Source organism: Balaenoptera musculus, chromosome 17, assembly GCF_009873245.2.
Source record: "Balaenoptera musculus isolate JJ_BM4_2016_0621 chromosome 17, mBalMus1.pri.v3, whole genome shotgun sequence".
Lineage (NCBI taxonomy): Eukaryota > Metazoa > Chordata > Mammalia > Artiodactyla > Balaenopteridae > Balaenoptera > Balaenoptera musculus.
In genome coordinates, this window is record NC_045801.1 from 201,226 (window position 1) to 222,327 (window position 21,102).

Below are 21,102 nucleotides of genomic sequence, written 5' to 3' on the forward strand. Positions count from 1 at the left end.
GGGTCGCGGGAGGGAGGCGTTGCTGCTGCTTCTGTGGCAGAAACCACATTTTCCTCCTGTTTCTGAGACGTGACCTTGCCGACCTCGGGACTCCTTGCCGGTCAGCATCTCTGGGTTTCGCTGTTGACCCCGTGGACGCAGGCCCCCTCCTCTGCTGCCGCCTGAGAAGGGCTCCACCTCCTGGCTGGGCCACCTCTTCGCTGGTCTGTGTTCAGCCGCGTGGTCTGTCTGCTGGTGGGAATTGGCCAGCTTTGCATTCCAGAAATGTCTGCTGGCCTTTCAGCCTTGGGGGCAGGGAGGTCCTCAGGGAGGCAGTCGGCTTATGGGAGCGACTCAGGCCACAGCAGGCAGGACCGCAAGGTTGTGCAGGCTGGCCGCTACCACCTTGCGTGGAGCTGGGGAGGACAGCAGGCCGGGGTGAGCAGGGCAGGGCTGGGCGGCCTCCTAGAGGCGGCTCCCGTCTGTCTGGACACACCAGTGGGTGGAGGGTGCTGTTCAGTGTCCCAGTGCCCAGCCCTGCCCGCCGAGGGTACCGCCAGTGGCTGTGGGCTGCAGGGGTCTTGGGATGTCCTGCCCTTGCCGTGGCCCCTTCCCTGCCCTTGCCGTCTCAGCGCCCCGGGGGAGTGGGGTGCAGCACGGAGGCGGGCGTCCCAGGCCCCATCAGGCCTCAGGCTGTCGCTCCGGCGGGCGATGGGCGCCGTGCTCACACGTGTTCACACGCTCACGAGGCTCACACACCGCGCCACGCAGGCGGCACCGGGCAGAGCGTTCCCCTCGGCCCCCGGCCTGCAGGTTGCAGCTTCCTGGGGCTCGTGCTCCAAGCAGACCCTATCAGGAGCCGGCACAGAGCGTCTCTGTTCCAGAACTCGCGTAGGAAGTTGGAATCAAAAACCTTCTCGCCCACGTGTGACCGGAGCGTTCCTGCAGTGGGGGCGGGGAGGAGCGAGCGGCGGTCCGGCTGCCCCTGCGCAGCTCCGGCCTCAGCACCGGCCGGGTCTGTGGGACAAGGACGAGCTGACCTGCCCGCGCAGCGGGGGAAGGGCGCCGAGCGACCACGTGGTGAGGTCGGTGCGCACTCGGCAAAGGGCAGCCGTCGTCACATCCCAGTGAGCCGTTTGTCAGTTTTTCGGTGTCTTTACTTCCCCTGCGCCAGGCGCTCTTCAGGAGGCGGGGCTGCGGAGCCCAGGTGCTGGGTCCAGGGGCTCCCCGTCCTCTTGAGCTAGGGCAGCTGGGCCCCGGGGCGGAGCCGGCCTCCGGCTCACCGACAGGGGGTCTTCGAGGGGCCTTGGCGGGGAGGGTGTCCCTCCTGCGGTGACTTTCAAGGGAGCAGACCTCCTTCAGGTGAGGGGTGTGCATGGAGCATTTTGGGGAGCCGGCTAGGATAGGGTGAGGGCGGCCCGGCCGACCCTGCCGGGAGCTTCCTTTCGCAGCCTCCCGTTACGTCACCCGTGGAAACAGGCAAAACATCCAGATCCGTAAGTGGGGAAGCGCGAGACTGAGCAGAGAGCGGGGCAGGGAGACGCCAGGCGTCCGCGTCTCCACACGGGACCCACGGGAAGCCTGACCACCTGCCCCGGGGCCACCTTCGCCCGCTGGGCGGGTGAGAAGCGCCCTAGGAAACCACCGAGCCCTGGGCAGACGGCCTGTTGCCGCTCTTCTCTGTGCTTTCAGGCGTCCCACAGCGTTTTCAGGAGTTTCCTTGTCCTCAGGGACCCTCTGTCTTCTCCTGGGCGGGGGCTGGGCGGGGCTGCGCACGGTCCCACGTGGCCCCCGGAGTGAGTGTGGGAAGAGTCCGCGCTTCCCCCGAGCTTCATGGAAGCAGCCAGGCCTTTCGCTCCGGTGCGCGCTGCTGATTCACGGAGCAGAGCTCTGGGCGCTGGGGTGAGAACGAGCGGAAGGCACTGTTCTAATTCAGTGTGTTCTTAAACAATCACAAGGAGGTTGAAGTAGTCAGGAAACATCCTCTGCCTCGAAGCGCTCCTTCTGGAGGCCCCGTCTCTGTCCTGCACCCCCGCCCCCTCGCCGACGCCCCCGCATCGTCTTGTGGGGCTGAGGCAGCTGGGGGCTGGGGGCTCAGCCTGGAGGGGTCGGGACTGGCTGCCGCGTGGGCGCTGGAGGCGACGGGAGGGCTGGCGTCGGCGTCGTGCAGAACGACAGCCCTGCCGCGCCGTCCTCCGCTGGGAGCCAGGGCGCTGTGAGCCTGGAAGGTTTGGGGAGCCCGAACAGGACGCTGGTGTTTGGCTGTTCCCGTCACAGGCCAGCTTGTGTCCCAGACCTTGGCTCGTGAACATGTGATAGAGGTTTTGTTCTCTCTAAACGGTCCTGCGGGGGCTCTGGTGCGGTTTTGTTGGTGAGGAAAGCCCAAGGAGGTGAGGGGTTGGGGACACACACCGCGGGTGAGCAGAGCAGGGTCTGTGTGTCCTGATTGCCTGTCATGCGACCCCGAGGCCGGGCAGAAGCCACGTGCTATCCCCAGGGTGGCAGCTTTCCGAGAGCTTGAAGGGCAGCACCAGCCTCCGAGATTCACTTTACGTTGCGTCCAGTTGACTCCAAACAGCAGTAGCCTTTCTGTGTGGGGGACGGTCTGACATCCTTTCCCAGAAAGGGCTGAAAAGCTGGTTCTGACCTACGGGTTGATTCCATGGCTTGCTGACGGGTTGGGCCACAATTTTCAGCATAACAGCGTGGCCCGTGCATTTGGGGGGTGGGGGGGTGGGGAGGTCAGTGAGAACAGCTGCAGCGGGAGGTGTGGAGGCGGAAATGCCAGCCCGGCCTGTTGGCTGAGCGGGGAGAGCGGGGCCTTGTGCCACCAGCCCACACGAAACTGACATGGGCTCATTGTTCAGAACTTGGAAAACGTATTAAAAACAGCATGGAGAATGGAACATAGGCCTTCTGGAAATGATGGCTGAGTAGAGGCTTGTTTATTCTTCTTTCCTCCCTGAAACTCACTGAAATGGACAAAAAGAATGAAAAATAGGGAACAGGGTTTAATCTACAGTGAATCTAAGGAATAGCCACAGGCAGAGGAGGATGTCGGCCAGACAGGGAAGACGAGCGAAAGCCAGAACCTTGAGCAGGGCTGAGTTTTCGCCCAACAAAGAGGATTTTGGGGGCACCGTTGACGACATTTACTTGGCAGAATGGGGTCTGTGGTTTGGGTGGGCCTTGGGGTAAACCGGATGTGGGTGGGCACCTGGTGAGAGAGGAGCTGAAGGAGGAAGGCCCAGGTGCTCCAGCCGCATTTTCTACAAGATCCAGACTCTTAAGCGGTGAGATGGGGAAGAAGAGAGGGGAATCGGCGCTCCGTGTGGACATGCTGGCCTCTGGCAGTGCCTTGGGCCGTGTCCCCCGTACTGTGGGGGCTGACAAGAGGCCTCCCAGTGAGTCACCTGGCAGGCAGGCAGACAGTCATCCAAAGGAGCTTCTGCAGGAGGGCCTTCGGATGCCCGTGGAGCCGCCTTCCCACCTGCCCCCTCGCAGCACCAGTCAAGACTGAGGCCCCAGTGCTCGCTCAGAAGCCAGGAGACTCTTGCTGGAGCCAGAGGGAAGAAACTTCTGGCCGTGTTTGGAGGTGTCGCTGTGTGGCTCTTGAGAGAGCCAGCCTGAGCAGAGAATAGGGGAGAGCGGCCCGGGGCTTCCTAGGAACCGGACAGCCCCACTGGGCACGGGTGCCGGCTGCTCTGTCTTCAGTTTGAGTTGGGTTTCTGTCACTTGCAACCAAAAAATGTTCTAAGACCAGAAACTCATTTCCAGAGCAGAACCTGTGAGGAAACTTGGCAGTCGAGCGTTCTGGAGCGACACAGCTGGTGGGAGCGCCCCGGCTCAGTCCTGTCTCTGCCCTCGTTTACAGACGAGCAGTGATGAGGAGCCAGCGTGGGACCCTCCTGCAGACACCGGAGGGAGGAGAAGGCGGCCCCGGGGCAGGAGCGGAGCTCAGCTGTGCGCAGGAGGAGGGGCTCAGGGGGACAGGGTGCGGGGAGAGGGCGCTGGCAGAGCTGAGAAAGGAGCTGGGGGACAAGGGCTGTGACGGACGTGAGAGTCCCACGAGTAACGGCAGACAGCGAGAAGAGCAAGTCCCCAGGACAGCTGCTTGCAGAGGACATGCCGTGCAGCACGGAGAGGAGCAGACGGAAGACAGTTGGAAGATGGTCCGAGAGGCGCCGCGAGGCGCCGGGCAGCGGGGCGTCCAGGGAGGGCACGAGACCCCCTGGGGTGGAGGGGGTGGCTTTGCGCCTTGAGAGTCACGTTTGGGAAGAATTGGGCCGCGCGGCCCAGGACCTGGTGCCCAAACGGAACCCTCTGTAAAGCGTGGACCACCGCCCTCTGCTCAGGTTGGGGGGCGCTGTGCACAGGCGGCTGAGGGGGGCCCTCCATTAGCTCCCCGGGCCGGGCCGGGCTGGGGCACCCGCGGGAGGAGGGTCCCTAAGGGCCGAGCGTCTGCATAGATTGGTGTTTGCTGGGGATATTTGTCTCTTCTCCCCATTTTACTTCCTTATTTGGTCATTTATTTATATCAGTATGGACTTACGGATATCCTTTTATACTTTGGGTTATAATCGGAATGACTTTTTTTTTTCCCTCAAAATGTTCCAGCTTTGGTCATTGGGAGCTCTTTTATTTAGCACCATTGTGCCTTTGGCAGACCCCTTCATCGTGGGGTTTTGTTTTTGTCTTAAGTCTTCCTTACTTTCTGACTCTACGGGATCTTCCAGGATCATCTTTTTTTTTTTTTTTAATTAATTTATTTAATTTATTTATTTTTGGCTGCATTGGGTCTTTGTTGCTGTGCACAGGCTTTCTCTAGTTGCGGCAAGCGGGGGCTACACTTCGTTGCTGTGCGCGGGCTTCTCATTGCGGTGGCTTCTCTTGTTGCGGAGCATGGGCTCTAGGCACGTGGGTTTCAGTAGTTGTGGCTCACAGGCTTCAGTAGTTGTGGCACGTGGACTAGAGTTTGCAGGCAAGAGCGCCAGAGAGCAGAGAACAGCAAACAGAGAGAACTTGGAGATGTGCAGAGGGTCTCTCTTAGTTTCCAGCAGAGTGTTGATCAGTGTGTGGGTGTGGGGAAACCACCAGAGGCCAGGGAAAGAGTCACTCAGAAGGATTAAAGGGAACAGTACCCAGAGCTGTCACAACACTGTGAAGAGTGCCTTGTCATCAGGCAGACTGAAAACCTTCATAATTCTCAGGGCACTGGGCAGACTACTCAGTGGAGAACAGCTAGCCCCGGAATAAATGCTGCTGTGTGCCCCTGAACAATCTTAGAAACAAGAACCAAAAGTTTCACACTGTTTCCAAGTAACTGTATCCCCAAACAAAGCTCAAAAATATTTATAGGAATACAAAAATATACAGCTTACAAAAGGATAAAATTCACAGTGTCTGGCATCCAATCAAAATTACCAGGCGTAGAAAGAAACAGGAAAATACAACTCATTAGGCAGGGAAAATTCAGTTGAAACGGATGCAAAACTGACTCAGATGTTAGATTTAGCAGACAAGGTCATTAAAGCAGTTATTATAACTACATTCCATATGTTCAGAAAGCTCAAGGAAATATTTGAGACTTTAAGTAGAGACCTGGTGAAGTAAAGACACTGAACGAAAGATCCAAATTAAACTTCTAGGTTTGACACTAAAATGTCTGAATGCAAAACACACTGGATGGGATTAACAGCAGTTTAGATGTTGCAGAAGAAAAGATTAGTGAACTTGAAGACAAAGCAGTAAGAACTATCCGAACTAAAACAAGGAGGGGAAAAGTACTCTTAAGTAAACAATGCAAAAAAAACGAGCATGACTGAGCTGTGGGGCAGTGGGCAGAGGCTAAGATTTGTGTAATTGGAGTTCCCAGAGAGGGAGGGAGGGACAGAAAAACGACTTGAAGAAATGATAGCTGAAAAGCCTCCAAATTTTATGAAAACTATAAACCTAGATCAAACAATCTTAAACCCTGAGCACAAGGAACATGCGCAGACACACCATAATCAAATTGCTCCGAGTCAGTGATGGAGAGAAAGGTCTTACAAGCAGCCAGAAAAAAAGACATAATTACGCACAGAGGAACAAAGATACAGACGATGGCAGATTTCTCTTTGGAAACAACGCAAATGAGGAGACAGCGGAGCACCGTGTGCAAGTGCTGAATGAAAACTGTCCGCCTAGGAGCCGACACCAGGGTAAATGTCTCTAAAATGAAGGTGAAATAAAGGTACTTCAAACATACAAAAGCTGAAAGACCTTCACAGCAAGAAATGTTATAGGAAATTCTTCAGGCTGCAGGAAACTGAAACCAGATGGAAATCCGATCTATGTGAAAGAATGGAGAGTCCTGGAAACATACCTACATGACTAAATATATGACACTTTCTTATTATTTAATGCTCTTTAAATGGCATCTCTTTAAAACATAATTATTTAATTAAAAATAACAATTTAACAGAGTTGGGGGATTGTAACATAAATAGAATAAAATGTATGACAAAAATGGCACAAAGGCCAGGAGAAATGGCAAACTCATATGCTTGAAGAAATATAATTTCACTTGAAGGCAGACTATGATCAATTAAATATGGATGCTACAAACCCCAAAGCAGCTACTAAAATAGCAAAACAATGAATTACATACAGCTGATAAGTCAACAGTGGAGATAAAATTGAATCACATAAAATAATTCAAAAGAAGGCAGAAAAAGAGGAAAAGGGGGAACAAAGGACAGATGGGAGAAATCAAAAACAGGAAACGAGGGTAGATTTCAACATAACCTTGTCAACAATCACAAATATAGATGGTTTAAACACCCCAGTTAAACAGCAGAAATTGTCAGATTGCATAAAAAAGCATGACCCAATTATATGCTGGCTTACTCAGTAAACCCACTTTAAATATCAAGAGACAAATAGGTTAGTAAAAGAAAGGCAAAAGAGATACAATTCTAATGCTAATGGAAAGAAAGCTGGACCTGCTGTAATAATATCAAATGTACTCATTCCAGAGCAAAGAAAACTACCAGGTAAAGCTATTTCGTAATGATAAAGAGGTTAATTCCTCAAGAAGATACTATAAATTTTATGTACTTAATAACAGAGCTATGAAACATGTGAAGCAAAAACTTAGAGAACTGCAAAAAGAAATAGGCAAAGCCACAATTATAGTTGGAGCGCTCAGTACCCTTTCCTCAGTAACTGATGAAGAGGTAGACAGAAAATTAGTGTTGGCACAATCAACCAACTTGACCTCATTGACATATATAGAGCATTCCACCCAACAGCATGTTTTTTCCAGTGCATATGAAATATTTACCAAGATAGACCATTTTTCTGCAGCATAACTTTTTTGACAAAAACAGTATTAAATTAGAAACTATAAAAATATCTGGGACTTCCCTGGTGGCACAGTGGATAAGACTCCGCGATCCCAATACAGGGGGCCTGGGTTCCATCCCTGGTCAGGGAACTAGATCCCACATGCATGCCGCAACTAAGAGTTTGCGTACCACAACTAAGGAGCCTGCCTGCTGCAACTAAGACCCGGAGCAACCAAATAAATAAATATTAAAAAAAAAAATCTGGAAAATCACCAGCTATTGGGAAAGTAAATAACATACTTCTGTATAATCCACGAGTCAAAGGAGAAATCAAAAGGGAAATGAGACAGCTTTTGAACTGGGTGAAAATGAAAATATAGCATATCAAAATTTGTGGGATATCGTGATAGCTGTACTCTAAAGGAAATTTTATAACACTAAATGCCTAAATTGGAGTAAAATTTTAAAAGGTTGCAAATCACTGAACTCAACTTCTACCTTAAATTAGAAAAAGAGCAAATTAAATCCAAAAGAATGCAAAGAAAGGCAGTAACAGATCGAAGTGGAAATTAATCAAACAAAGCAGAAAAATAATAGAGAAAACTGATAAAGTGAAAAACTGTCTTTTTTTAAACAAGGTCAGTAAAATTGACAAGCTTTTGACCAAACTGATTAGGTAAAAGAGTGAAAAGACATAAATTACCTATATCAGGAACAAAAGAGATGGCATCACTACAGATTCTATTGATCTTAAAGACATAATATAGGAATACTATAACAACTTTATGCCAATAAATTCGACAACTTATATGAAGGGGACAAATTCGTTGAAAGACAAAACTCACTAAAGCTCACTCAAGAAAATGCATGCCCAGATGGCTTCACTGGTGTATTCTACCAAACATTTGAGGAAGAAATAATAGCAATTCTGCACAGACTCTCCCAGAAAATTGAGAGGAGGGAATATTTCTCAAATCATTTTATTTTGGCAGTATTATCTTGATACCAAAACCAGACAGACATCACAAGAAGAATAAAGTACAGACTAATCTTCCATATGAACATAGATGCAGAAATTCTTAACAAAATTTTATTTTGTTAACAATATATAATATATACAATATATATACGTGATACAACAATATATAAAAGTGATAATATATCCTGACCAATTGGGATTTGTCCAAGGAATACAGGGTTGGTTTAACATTAGAAAGTTAATCAATGGAATTCAACTATTCTGAAACCAAAAAAGAAAACTCATGTGATCGTTTCAGCAGACATGGTAAAAACGATTTACAAAATCCAACATCCATTTCTGATTTTTAAAAAACTCCGCAAACTAGGAATTCAAGGAAATTTCTTCAACCCAACACAGGACATCTATGAAACATCTGCAGTTAACATCATACTTTTTTAAAAATAAATTTAATTAATTAATTAAGTTTTATTTTGGCTGCGTTGGGTCGTCATTGCTGCACGTGGGCTTTTCTCTAGTTGCGGCGAGTGGGGGCTACTCTTTGTTGCTGTGTGCAGGCTTCTCATTGTGCTGGCTTCTCTTGTTGCGGAGCACGGGCTCTAGGCGTGCGGGCTTCAGTAGTTGTGGCACACGGGCTCTAGAGCGCAGGCTCAGTAGTTGTGGCGTATGGGCTTAGTTGCTCCGCGGCATGTGGGATCTTCTCGGACCAGGGCTAGAACCCGTGTCCTCTGCATTGGCAGGCGGATTCTTAATCACTGCGCCACCAGGGAAGTCCAACATCGTACTTAGTAGTGAGACACTGGCTGCTTCCCCTGAGATCAGGAATGAGGCACCTGTGTCTGCTCTTACCCATCCTAGTCAGCATCTTAGCGGACGGTCTAGCCAGGGCAGGGAAGGAAGAAAAAGAAAACGATCCATACTGGAAAGGAAGAAGTAAAATTGTCTGTGTTCACCATTGACATGATCATCTATGTAGAAATTCTAATGAAATTTTTGAAAGGGAGGGCACAATTAGAGCTAATGAGTGAGTTTAGCAAGGTTACCAATATGCAAAACCAAATGATATACTTCTGTACTAGTAACGAACAATTGGAAATTGTTTTATATTTTGTTAGTGTCAAAAATATGAAATACAGGTAAATTTGACTAAATATGTACAAGATCCCTGCACTTAAAAAAAACTACAAAACATTGCTGAGAGAAACTAGTGACTAATGGAGAGATATGCCCTGTTCACAGATTTGAAGACTCAGAATTGTTACGATGTTAGTTTTCTTCATGTTGATGGGTAGATTCAATGCAACTGCAAGCAAAATCATAGCAGCCTATTCTGGAGAAACTGAGAAGCTGATTCTGAAATTCATATGGAGATGCAGAGGACCTAGAATAATTAAAACAACTTCAAAAATGAAGAGCAAAGTTGGAGGGCCAACACTACCTGATTTCAGACCCAGGGCATTTGGGTCACCAAGATGAGGTGTCTCTCCCAGATTGGAGAAGGCTTTCTGGAGGAGGTGATGCCTTAGCTGGCACTGAAACGAGGAGGGCAGCCAGATGCACTGGAGGTGGTAGCCTTGCTGCTCTGGACCAGCCGGGAAGGATGGCAGATGAGTGAAAGGAGGTGCACAGTTTGAAGACATTGATTTGAGTTGCTCTCAGGTTGTGGTAGGTACCTTTTACTTTTTCCAAAATTTCACTAACGGTGCTGTTTTAATTTTTTTTTTTTTTTTTTAATGTTGAAGCCATACAAGAAGGTCACCTATTTTCTCTTAGACAATTAGAAAGACTTGTTTCATTTTTTAAAAATGGCAGTCTTAAGCATTCCTGGTAGTTGTGTGGACATTCCAGTGGCGGCTGGGAGCCTGTCCTCCAGCCCAGGAACTGAGTGGCGTCGGGTGGGACATGGGGCGTCACAGCCCTTCTGGGCCTTAGAGGAAGTGTCTGATTGGCCTGCAGCGCCCCTTGTCCCAGGCCCCTGGCTGGCTGTGTTCCCACCTCGTGCCCTGAACCTGTTTTATCCCCACCTTGATTAGCGCAGATAGGGTCTGTGGACCGGCCTCGTCCCGCCCGCAGCTGTGAGGAGGACGGGGCGCAAGGGGCAGGTGTCCCCTGCGACACTGCTGCTGCTCCTCGGCCCTTCAGACGTTTTACTGAAGTGAGGCTCGTGGACAAAAATGTGTGAAAGCGATGGCATGGAACTCCGAGAGCTCTTTTTTTTTAAATTTATTTATTTATTTTTGGCTGCATCGGGTCTTAGTTGCGGCCTGTGGGATCTTTCGTTGCGGTGCACAGGCTTCTCTCTTCTCTAGTTGTGGCATGCAGGTTTTTCTCTTCTCTAGTTGTGGCACGCGGGCTCCAGGGCATGTGGGCTCTGTAGTTGTGGCGCGTGGGTTCCAGAGTGCGTGGGCTCTGTAGTTTGCAGCATGCAGGCTCTCTAGTTGAGGCACGCGAGCTCAGTAGTTGTGGCGTGCGAGCTTAGTTGGAAGGCAGATTCTCTACCACTGGACGACCAGGAAAGTCCCTCTGAGAGCTTTTATAAACCAACACATGCGCAACGGTGGCCCTGCCCCTTGGGACCACCTGTCACTACCCGGCATAGAGGCGGCTGCTTCTGATGCATGCCCGCAGAGGCTCGTGTGCCTGATGTTGAACTTATGTAAGGGGATCGTGCTGGTGACTCCAGTGTGTCAGGCTCCTGTCTCTCACCCCCCGGGAGCCACACCCCGGTTGTCGGGGGCAACTCCCGTGTGCCATTTCTGCTGTGATGGACATTTGGCAGTTTCCCGTTGCGGCTGCTGGGAGTGCCATGTGCAGGTCTTGGTGAGCGGCCATGTGGCCTCTGCTGGCCCCTGTCGCTGGAAGTGGCAGCCCTGGATGACAGGGCCTCGGAGTATGTGCAGCCCAGGAGGTGCTGCCAACCCGGTTGGAGGGTGTTAACCAGTGTCCTGCGGCCGGTGGGCCTCCACACTCGTGGCAGCGTGGGATAGGGTTTCTTTTCCATGCTAGCCATTCTGGTGGGCACGCTGGTGTCCCATTGTGCTTTTAACTAGCATTTCCCGATGACTGATGAGGTGGAGCACACTTCTGTGTGTTTATTAGTCATTCAGGTTTTTTTGTTGTTAAGTGTGCTTTCAAGTCTTTTGTCCTTTTTTCTATTGATTATGTTTTTTTCTTATTTATTTCTAGGAATCTTTTGTATGTTCTGGAAATAGTCCTTTGTCAGATCAGATAATGTACACACATTTATGTAATGTATTATGCATACTCTATGCATCAAATATCTCCTACCCTGGATTTGTCTTTTTTCTTGTAATGGAAAAAATTTATTTTTAAAAATTTTATCGAAGTATAGTTGATTTACAATGTTGTGTTAATTTCTGCTCTACAGCAAAGTGATTCAGTTATACATATATATATTCTTTTTCATATTCTTTTCCATGATGGTTTATCACAGGATATTGAATATAGTTCCCTGTGCTCTGCAGCAGGACCTTGTTGTTTATCCTTTCATTATATCCTAGTTTGCATCTGCTCATCCCAAACTCCCAGTCCTTCCCTCCCCCACCCCCCCCTTTGCCAACACAAGTCTGTTCTCTATGTCTGTGAGTCTGTTTCTGTTTCGTAGATAAGTTCATTTGTGTCGTAGTTTAGATTCCACACACAAGTGACATCATATGGTATTTGTCTTTCTCTTTCTGACTTACTTCGCTTAGTATGAAAATCTCTAGGTCCATCCATGTTGCTGCAAATGGCATGATTTCATTCTTTTTTATGGCTGAGTAATAGTCATAATGGTAAAAATTTATAAGCAGAGCTTCTTAATATTATAGTCCAATTTGTTAATGTTTCTTTTGTGGTTAGTGGCTTTCTGTGTCTGATTATGTGCACCTACTCTAAAACCACAAAGATTTTCTTCTGCATTTTTTCTAAAAGTCTTACTATCTTACTTTTAATGTTCAGAGCATCAGTTTACCTAGAATTGAGTTTAATGTATTGGATGAGGTAGGGGTCAAGGTTCATTGTTTCCCATGTGTAAATCGTGTCAGTGCAGCACCGTTTTTGAACAGCCCCCTCTGTCCTAAATCTGGGGGCCTTGCGTGTGCATAGATCACCCTTGAGTGTTGCCCAGTCGAGGGCGGGCCGTGTGCCTCTCACTTGCGGACACGGTAGCGCCAGGTGGGGAGTGCCGTCCCTGTTTACCAGGCAAGAGCACTGCTCTCGGAGGGGGCAGGCAGCTTGCCTCGGGCCAGCTGGCGAGGGGGTCTGGATGCCCTCCACGGGGGCTGGGCAGGGGCCGGATGCCAGCTGGGGTTCAGGGTCGGGCGCAGGAAGCCCAGAAACCAGCTCGGGCATGAGCGTGCCTCGCTCTCGCCGGCGACCTGGGCCGTGAGGGGCTAGGCTGGGAGTTACTGGTTCCCCAAACCCAAGGGCGTAACAATGTGGCTTCTGCTCTCTCTCAGGGCGGTGCCTCCCCGACTGACGCTGAGGGCATCCCACTGACTGCTGACATCTGTCCACCCGGGTCCTCGGGAAAAGGCTGCGATGTCCCAGACACAGGATTACGAATGTGAGAGCCATCATGCTGGCCTGCAGGAGTCTCGGATTTCAGGATCTAGCACGAGGTAAGGAGGCTGACTTACCGGGGGCCAGCGAAGCAGGAGGCTTTTCCTCGGCTTGTCAGTGCTGTCCTGCCTGCTTACGCGGCCTGGCCCCACTCTCCTCCCCGAGGAGCTGGGTGCTGCCCTCTGAATCTGGCATCCCCGGGGAGCCCCACCTCCTGTCGCCAGTGGGCTGCAGAGCAGGGAGGGCTTCTCCTCGGGCAGTGGCCACCCTGCCAGCCCTCAGCTGGGCCCAGCCCCTTAGGCGCCCTCTGGGCATCCACGCCGAGGCCGGCGGCCACAGATGATCACTTGCGTTCTTCTAATTTATGGCTTTATTTGGGAATAATTCCACAAGTTGCACGAACAGGAAGAGTGCTCTGAGCATCAGGTCCCCTTACCCAGATTCACGCTCTGTGCCGCCGTGCGGCCGCTGCTCCGTCCACAAACAGCACGGTTCTGAGTCATCTGGGGGGGCACGCACGTCCAGCCCCGTGTCTGCTCACGTCTCCCAGGACAGGAGGCGCCGTGCGTAAATCTGTGCGATGGGAAGCACCCGCCTCCTGTGCCGCCTGGTCCGGCTTTGGCCGCTGGCTCCTTGCCGTCCTTCATGGCGTTTCCGGCCCCTCCAGCGCCGCTTACCCCGAGTCTGCTGCACGTCTCCTTGGTGTTTTGTAACCTGGAAGATTTCCACTTCCTTTCTCTGCCTTTTGTGACCTAGACCCTTGTTCAGGGAAGGCACCCTTGTTAAGGTAGAGTGCTCGGTTTGGTTTTTCTGATGACTTCTGAGCAGAGTGTGTCCTTCTGCAGACTCACGGCCGCCTGCCGCCCACCTGCTCTCGGGACGATGGCTGCTTGCCTCGCTGCCGTGCTCCTCGCCAGTTCCGGGGCTTCCACCGTTTCTTCCTTGACCTGGGCCTTCCTGGGGTGGGTGCGGAGCTGGACGGCTTCCCAGCCACGGCACCCGGTCCACACCGGCCGGCCAGTGCCCACCGTCCCTCGGGAGCCCCTCCTCCCCATTGCTGTGTTCACCTGTGGATCCCTCTCAGTGTGGAACCACAAATTCCGTTCTGTTTTACGTGGTTTGTCGTTCATCCCGCACTTAATGACTTGGTGCCCTGCTGTACCAGATGGGCCGGTGAGACTCCGCCAGGCTGGCCCCTGTGATTCCTGGTGGCTTCCCCGGGCTCCAGGTGCATCCTGTGCTGCCTCCCCACCACCCCCCATCAGCTGTTTCTCTGAGGGGCCCCGTTCCCCAAGGGAAGACTAGGGTCTAAGGACCAGCGCGTGTGCTCGTGGCTCCTGCGATATGTGTGTTTCTTGACCCTTTAGCAGAAGGGCTAGAAACGCTGAGTTCGCGCGGGCATCTCCAGTCCCGGTCCTTTTCTGGGGCATTTTCTTGCCGCCTCCTGTACCACAGCCCTGCTCCTCCTCCAGGAGAGCCCTGTTTCCAAGAGCCTCAGTGCAGTGACTCGTTTGTTCAACTGATAATATGTCCAAGATGGTTTCAAAGTCGCTTGCCCATTCTGCTACAGAGTTGTGTGTGTGTGTGTGTGTGTGTGTATATATATATATATATATATATATATATATATACACGTACTAGAAAAGTGTTCAGGATTTATTTGCATGCCCACACGCGCCCTCCACCCAGGAGCAGGAATGGAGTCTGGTCCTGTGTTCACACTGGGTTAGCTTTCTTTTCCCTCTTGTTGTGGTTATGACGTTCATCGAAATACGGTTGCATTCGTTTGTTTCAGTTTGAGGTTTTTTTTCCTCTCCCTTTCCATTCTTATTGATTTAATTTTGTTTTGGTTTGTTTTGGTTTGGTGTTTTTGGCCGTGCCCACTCAGCTTATGGGATCTTAGTTCCCCAACCAGGGATTGAACCTGGGCCCCCGGCAGTGCAAGCGCCGAGTCTTAACCCCTGGACTGCCAGGGAAGTCCCTAATTCTGTTTTTTAAACATGTAGACCCTTAACATGCTTTCAAAAGACAAAACTATTCAAAAGGTATTTATATTCAGAGAAGGAGCCCCCAGACCTTCTCCGTGCCCCCACCTACCTCTTGCAGGGGGTTTTCTGGTTTATCTCCTATGTTTCTGTTTGGAAGGGTGCCCTGGACCTCGGGCCCCAGAGGTGGCCCCCTTCACAGCCTCCTGGGTGTGGCGGCCCAGCAGTCCCGTGTTCAGTGCAGGCGTTTCCAGTTAGTGTGCGGTTAGGAGCGATGGTGCGGTGAGAGCCTGGTGCTTGTGTCATTTGTGTGTCTTCAGGGAAATTGGGGTAGGGGTTGCTAGGCTGGAGATGTCGTGCCCTCACGTGCCCTCCGTGGGGCCCTGCACGCTGCCCCCGTCTGCCCACAGCCTCCCCCCAGGACAAAGCTCGGGCCTGGATGTGGTGCCTGGGGGCTGGGGGGCCTCAGTGTGGCATGGGTTTTATGTCTGATGCCAGGTGAAGTGGGACATTTCACATATGTTATTTACTTTATGAATTGTCTATTCTTATCTTTTGCCCGTTTTCCTATAGTGTATTTGTTTTTTTCTTGTTCGAATTTATGTATTAAGTGTATGAACCTTTTATCTGCAATTTATATTGCAAATATTTAATATTCTCACCAAATGTGTCCAAAGAAACCAAATCTTTTTTACTTTACAATTTACTGATCTTTTTTTAGTGCCTCTGGGTTCTTAGTCACTGCTAGGCGTGAGCTTCCCGTGTGTGGCGTGAGCTAGGGGCCAGCGTCGCCCTCCTGCCCAGAGACCTCAGCTTCCAGCAGCGTTTGCTGGAGAGGCTGCCCCTTCCCTGGTGAACGGTCCTGCCTCTCCTGTTGCAGGATCCCCACTGCAGGGGCAGTGCTTGGTCACACTCGCCTCCCTTTCACCTGGCAGATTGCCTGGGACATACTTGGCACTCGTGAGGCTCTTCCGGGAAGTAAGTATTCGAACAGGTTATTGTCTGCGAGCAAACATCTCCACGACTTGGAGGAAAGAGGCAGGTCGTCCGCGCAGCCTGCCCGGCACACGGGGAGAGGCCACGGCCGGCGTCACACCCAGGAAACCTCTGTCATCTTGAATCTTCCGGCTCTGTCCCCAAATGGCTCATTCTTTCCTACCCAATTCATGTTAGACATCGTCGCCAAATCAATCTCCCTCGAACTCCATTCCGATGGTGTGGGTGGGTCACTGTGATAAGTCTGTCACCCACAGGTCCCGACCCTTCCTACTGGCAGGGAAGCCCCAGAGTGGTTTCAGCACCATTCCTCCATCACGCGCCCGGGGACGAGGTCTGCCCTCCCCACCCTGCCATGGGGTCTGCTCGGGCCCCGCTCGCTCCCGGCCCTCCCCAGGCTTCAGGCTCCAGCACATTCTCTGCCCCCTGGGTCCCCGGGGGACTTGGTTCAGTGCTGTAGGGAGCGCCCAGAACGTTCTTCTGAAAAGGCGGGGTCCTGCCCACGTGCACACAGGGATGCGCTGAAAAGGGAACAGACGCTTTTCTTTATTCAGAGAGAATTATCGCCATTAAATTCATTTGAAAGTGTATCTAGAGCAAAAATAAGAATTGTTACTGCTTCCCTGGGGCTCAGAGTGTTCAGTCCAGTGCTTTCTGAGCACCTCTGCTGGGTCAGCCCTTCCTTGGGTAGCGTCTGCCTTTTGTCCCAGCCGATCCCATGCCGCGGCCCAAGGGGAGAGCAGGCGGTCAGCTGAGGGCAATCTCGGAACCTCGGGGCTTCCTTCTTCACGGGAGCAAGACCCCCAGCTCCTGGCCTGGTCTCCAGGCGCCTTCGTCCCTGGGTGGGGGGGCGCCCTCAGGCAGTGCCCGCCAGCCTCCAAGCCTGGTGGCACCCGTATCCTCTGGCTGAACGCGGGGCGCCCGCTGAGCTGCGCTGGCGGTGCCTTCCATCCTAGGGCAGTGCAGGCGGCCGCAGCTTCCTGGTTAAAAGTACCCAGTTCCCAAAGTTAGAAGTTTGCTCCGTCCTCTGTGTGGATGATGGCCAGCTGGCGGCCGTGGGGATCCAGGCAGGAGGGGGCGAGAGGACAGGAGGGGGTGAGAGGGCCACACACTCCCACCAGGCAGAGAAGCAGGGCAGGTGCTGGTCCACTCAGCGCCGCGAGGTGGCTGGGGAGCAGATTTTGGCACCAGTAGCAGGTCGATGGCGGTGAAGGCTGGGCCCAGGAGGGGCGTCTGGGGACAGATGATGAGAGCGGGCACATGCCAGGGCTCCAGCCCCACCTTCTGCAGAAGCTGGCCTTGCAGGGTAGCGATGATCAGAGGCCACGTGAGGCCCGAGGAGCCCAGAGATGCTGCAACCCTACAGCACTGCTGGCAGGTCTGCCTCCTGTCCTCTACAGCTAGGACACCGTCTCACGGCCTCTGTCCCTCGGGCCGTCTGATCCCGGGCTGCCCACCCAGCCCTGCTCCTCCTTCTACAGGATGACAGGTTAGGCAGTGGTCCCACATGGGCAGGCACGGAGCCCCAGTGCCCTCCCCCACCGAGAGCTGCCCAGTGTGACCGCAGGTGGAGGGAGACGGGGGGGTGCAGCTCGTAGAGAGAGGGGGCTCGCTGGCTGGATGACCGGGCCGGGGAGGCCGCTCAGACGTGGCCAAGCCCCGCAGGCCGGTCCCACTTCGCATTCCTCCTCCAGCCCTGAGGATCCTCAGGGCTCTCCCTCTTTCCTGCTCCCTCCTCATCTCCTGCCCTCTCTGTGGCTCCACACCATCCAGCTGCTGTGCCCTGCCCACTATGCTAGGCTGCCTTGGCTCAGCCGGCTTCCAGAAATGACTGTGGACCCAGAAAGAGGCCCTAGAGCCTGCAGGGCTGCTGCGGGGCAGGTGTGTGTGTGTGCGCGCGCGCGTGCGCGCGCATGCTAAGTGATCGGGGCTCATCGTCCTGCAGGACTGTGCCTTCTCTCCTCCCCACCCTGAGCACGTCTGGCCTCAAAGAGTAGGGATGAGGTACCCAGAGAAGGATGAGGTCCTCAGAGAAGGTTCTCTGAGGTCCTCAGAGAAGGGCTGCCCCCTCAACCCTCTGCCAAAGCCCACCCGTGCTCCCAAGTGAAACACTGGGCCTGCGGCAGAGGGCAAGGAGCAGGGTGCCTCCCCTTCTCTCCGAACCCCTGGAAGCTCCTGACCATCCTGGTGGTGGTGAGGCCCAGGCCCGTCACGGAGTCCAGGAGCAGTGGACACGGCGCATCCACACTGCAGGGCAGTCCATGGCACTTAAAAGATTGTTGTTTGTTGAAACTTGGAAGCAGAATAAAAAATGCTACTTGTCAGTTGGAGCACACCCTGATATCAAACACATCGGCATTATAAGTGCCTTGTTCTGAATAGCTTTAATTTACACGCTTAAAAAAAAAAGGCCTTATGTGGATGGAAGTCCTCTCCTTGGGGTGGGGGGTGCCCGGGGGGCCTGTGGGGGGAACCACCTCCGCTTTTGACTGGGGCATCGCAGTGATGGTGGAGTCCGCTTCTGCTGCAGGTGGGCGGGTGGTGGTGGCCTGGAGTGGCTGCTGCTAAGAGCAGCCAGGGCATCCTGTAGGGACCTGGCCCCCGGCTGGGAGGATTGTGGGCAGGGCACGTGGTCCAGGCCCTCTGAGGACAGGGAGCCAGAACCCAGGGCATCCCTAATGTGGGACCAGCAGAGCGGGGCCAGTTGGAAGATCCCCACCACTCCCAGGGCTGTGGCCTAATGAGCATGTAGAAAATCAGAAGTGGATGGAATTTAGGTATGCGTCGGTTTTTTAAGTGACAAGATTTCTTGCTTTTGAGGCTGGCAGATATGAGGATGGGTCTGGTGCTGGACGAGCCATTCTGCAGACACGGGACGCAGGGCGGGTGGCCCGATGGGCAGGATATTCGCACCCTAACGCTGCCGTCCCTCTCCCCAGGCTGGAGTGGGTGGAGATCATCGAGCCGCGCACGCGCGAGCGCATGTACGCCAACCTGGTCACGGGCGAGTGCGTGTGGGACCCGCCGGCCGGCGTGCGCATCAAGCGCACCAGCGAGAATCAGTGGTGGGAGCTCTTCGACCCCAACACGTCGCGCTTCTACTACTACAACGCCACCACCCAGCGCACGGTGTGGCACCGGCCGCAGGACTGCGACATCATCCCCCTGGCCAAGCTGCAGACCCTGAAGCAGAACACCGAGTCCCCCAGAGCCTCGGCTGAGAACAGCCCCGGGAGGGGCAGCAGCGCCAGCCGCGACGGCAGCACCAGCTCGTCCCTGGAGCCGGAGCTGGATGCCGGCGACAAGGTGCAGGAGACTCTGGGGCGAGCCAGCCGGCAGGCCGTGCTCGGGGCGGTGAAGGAGGAGAGCGGCAGGTGAGGCCGGGCGCGGGGGCCCCAGCAGCCTGCCTCCTCCGGGTGGGGCCCTGTGCCGGGAGGAAGGGCCGCGCTCCCGTGCCCCCGCCGGGGGCGGAGCCCGGCAGCGAGGGCTGCTCTGCTCTGCTCTCTGGACCTGCCTGCCCAGCGTTGCCTGGGGCTGGAGGTTTCCTGGCTACTTGTGAAATTGCTTGGTTCTTTCCGCTGTGGGAAGTGCGAGCGTGGCTTCGGGACCCCAGAGCCGGCCCCGCAGAGTACGTGTGAGGTGGGGGTGCCTTCCCCAGGCAGACCAGCCTGTCGTTCTCGGGACGCAGATCCGTGGGGATTCGTCGGCCCCACCTGGCACCGAGCACGCCTGCCCAAGCTTGACAGATCTCGCCAGCATCCTGGGAGGGAGGTGAGGGGGTCACCCCCGTTTTACAAAGGAAGGACTGAGGTGGTCGGCAGCGAGGCAGAGCCCAGGAAGTGTCCGCCCTACCCAGCGGCCGCCGTGGCTGTGTGCAGAGGTGACTGTTTTCCCTCCTGGACTGGCGAACAGTGAGGGCTCCCACCTCCTGCTGGCCTCGCACATCTGGACGTCTCCCCCCAGCTCTTGTGGCCCACCCCAAGTGCCCATACCCCAGAGCCTGAACCCCAAGTACCCATTCCCCAGAGGCTGCACCCTGAGTGCCTGTACCCCAGAGCTGGCACTCAGCAGACCCTGTCCCAGGCACCAGAGTTGACCCTAGGGCCCAGCACTCAAGGGACCAAGTCCAGAAGGAATGGCCGGATGACATGTGCCCTGGAGGAAAACCAAACAGGCTGGAAGTTACCAGAAAGAAGCCAGGGAGGATCTGGAATTGGAGGCTGGGCAGGAACAGGGTGGCGGGAAAGGGGCTGGGCGGCTGGGTTTCACTTGGGGACAGTGGAAATCACAGAGCAGCCGAAAGCCGACTTACACGGTGGGTCCATTTGCTCCTTGGAGAATGACGTGCCAGGCCAGGGACAGTGCATCGTGTGCCGAGGGGGCAGGGGGCAGACGGGCAGAGTCGGATGCGCTGGGACTCGAGACTGGCTGTGCTGCTCCTGCACAGCATGGGGAGCCGGACACGCGTGGGGGCAGGTCAGCGTGGGTGCTGGGCACACACTGGGCTCGGGCCAGAGCCTGAGGCCTGGGCAGGTGGCCCTGAGCGGGCTGATAGGCTGTTTGGGAGTTGTCCTCAGGAGACAGAGCCCGGGATGAGCCCCAAGGAGGAAGCAAGCGGGTGAGTTTGAAAAGCAGCCTTCCGCCCTTCTGGTGTCCTCACGGAGCTCAGGCTGGCTGCTTCCTCCTGTGCAGCAGATCTGACAGCCTTTGGGCTCAGATGCCCTCCCGTTTGCCTTGGGTTGGGATGGGTGCTGGCTCATCCTTGCAGGCAGGTGAAGGGACTGGACTCTAGGATTCTGTTGACCAACGTGTCCAGCACCCATGCCCGCCATCTGTGGGTGGGGGTGTCTTCTTTCCAAAAGTGTCCTGGATGCAGCGTAGTGACTCGGATTATGGGGTCGGCTTGGGATCGGGTTCCCACAAGAAGCCCTGTTTGGACATGGATTAGAATTGTGTTGGATTTGTGGGGAGTAGGCACCTTGATTATGTCACCTTATCCCGTAGATGAAGGTGGTGCATTTTACACATTTTTCCACAAAGGACTTGCATATTTTTTTAAGGTTTATTTTTAGGTACCATATGAAGTCATATGATCGTTACTGGTATACAGACATGAATTTTTATTTGTCAGTTCTGTTTTTACACTTCTGTTGAGCTCTCGTTAGTTTCAGTAGAGTTCACCGTCTGTCTCCTGGGTTGCCTGTGACACTGGCCAGCTGTCCCAAGCTGGTCAGCACTTTCACAATGAGGATGAACCAGGGCGGGCTCGTCC

The 21,102-nt window shown here is 53.6% G+C and overlaps 1 protein-coding gene across 7 annotated transcripts in view; it reads left to right on the forward strand.

Annotated features, from left to right (window-relative positions):
* The window catches only part of ARHGAP39 (Rho GTPase activating protein 39), an 88,108-nt gene that overhangs the window by 34,018 nt on the left and 32,988 nt on the right, over positions 1-21,102 (forward strand). For 5 of the 7 annotated variants that reach the window (XR_005017046.1, XM_036830534.1, XM_036830532.1 and 2 more), the window contains exons 2-3: positions 12,747-12,908; positions 18,770-19,204. Coding sequence is in view for 6 of the 7 variants with exons in the window: in XM_036830534.1 (XP_036686429.1) it covers positions 12,829-12,908; positions 18,770-19,204 (515 nt within the window). In the remaining variant the exon portion in view is untranslated. Of the gene's footprint in view, positions 1-9,866; positions 9,952-12,746; positions 12,909-18,769; positions 19,205-21,102 lie in introns of those variants that run through there. The other 2 variants (XM_036830533.1, XM_036830537.1) reach the window with 2 other exon arrangements.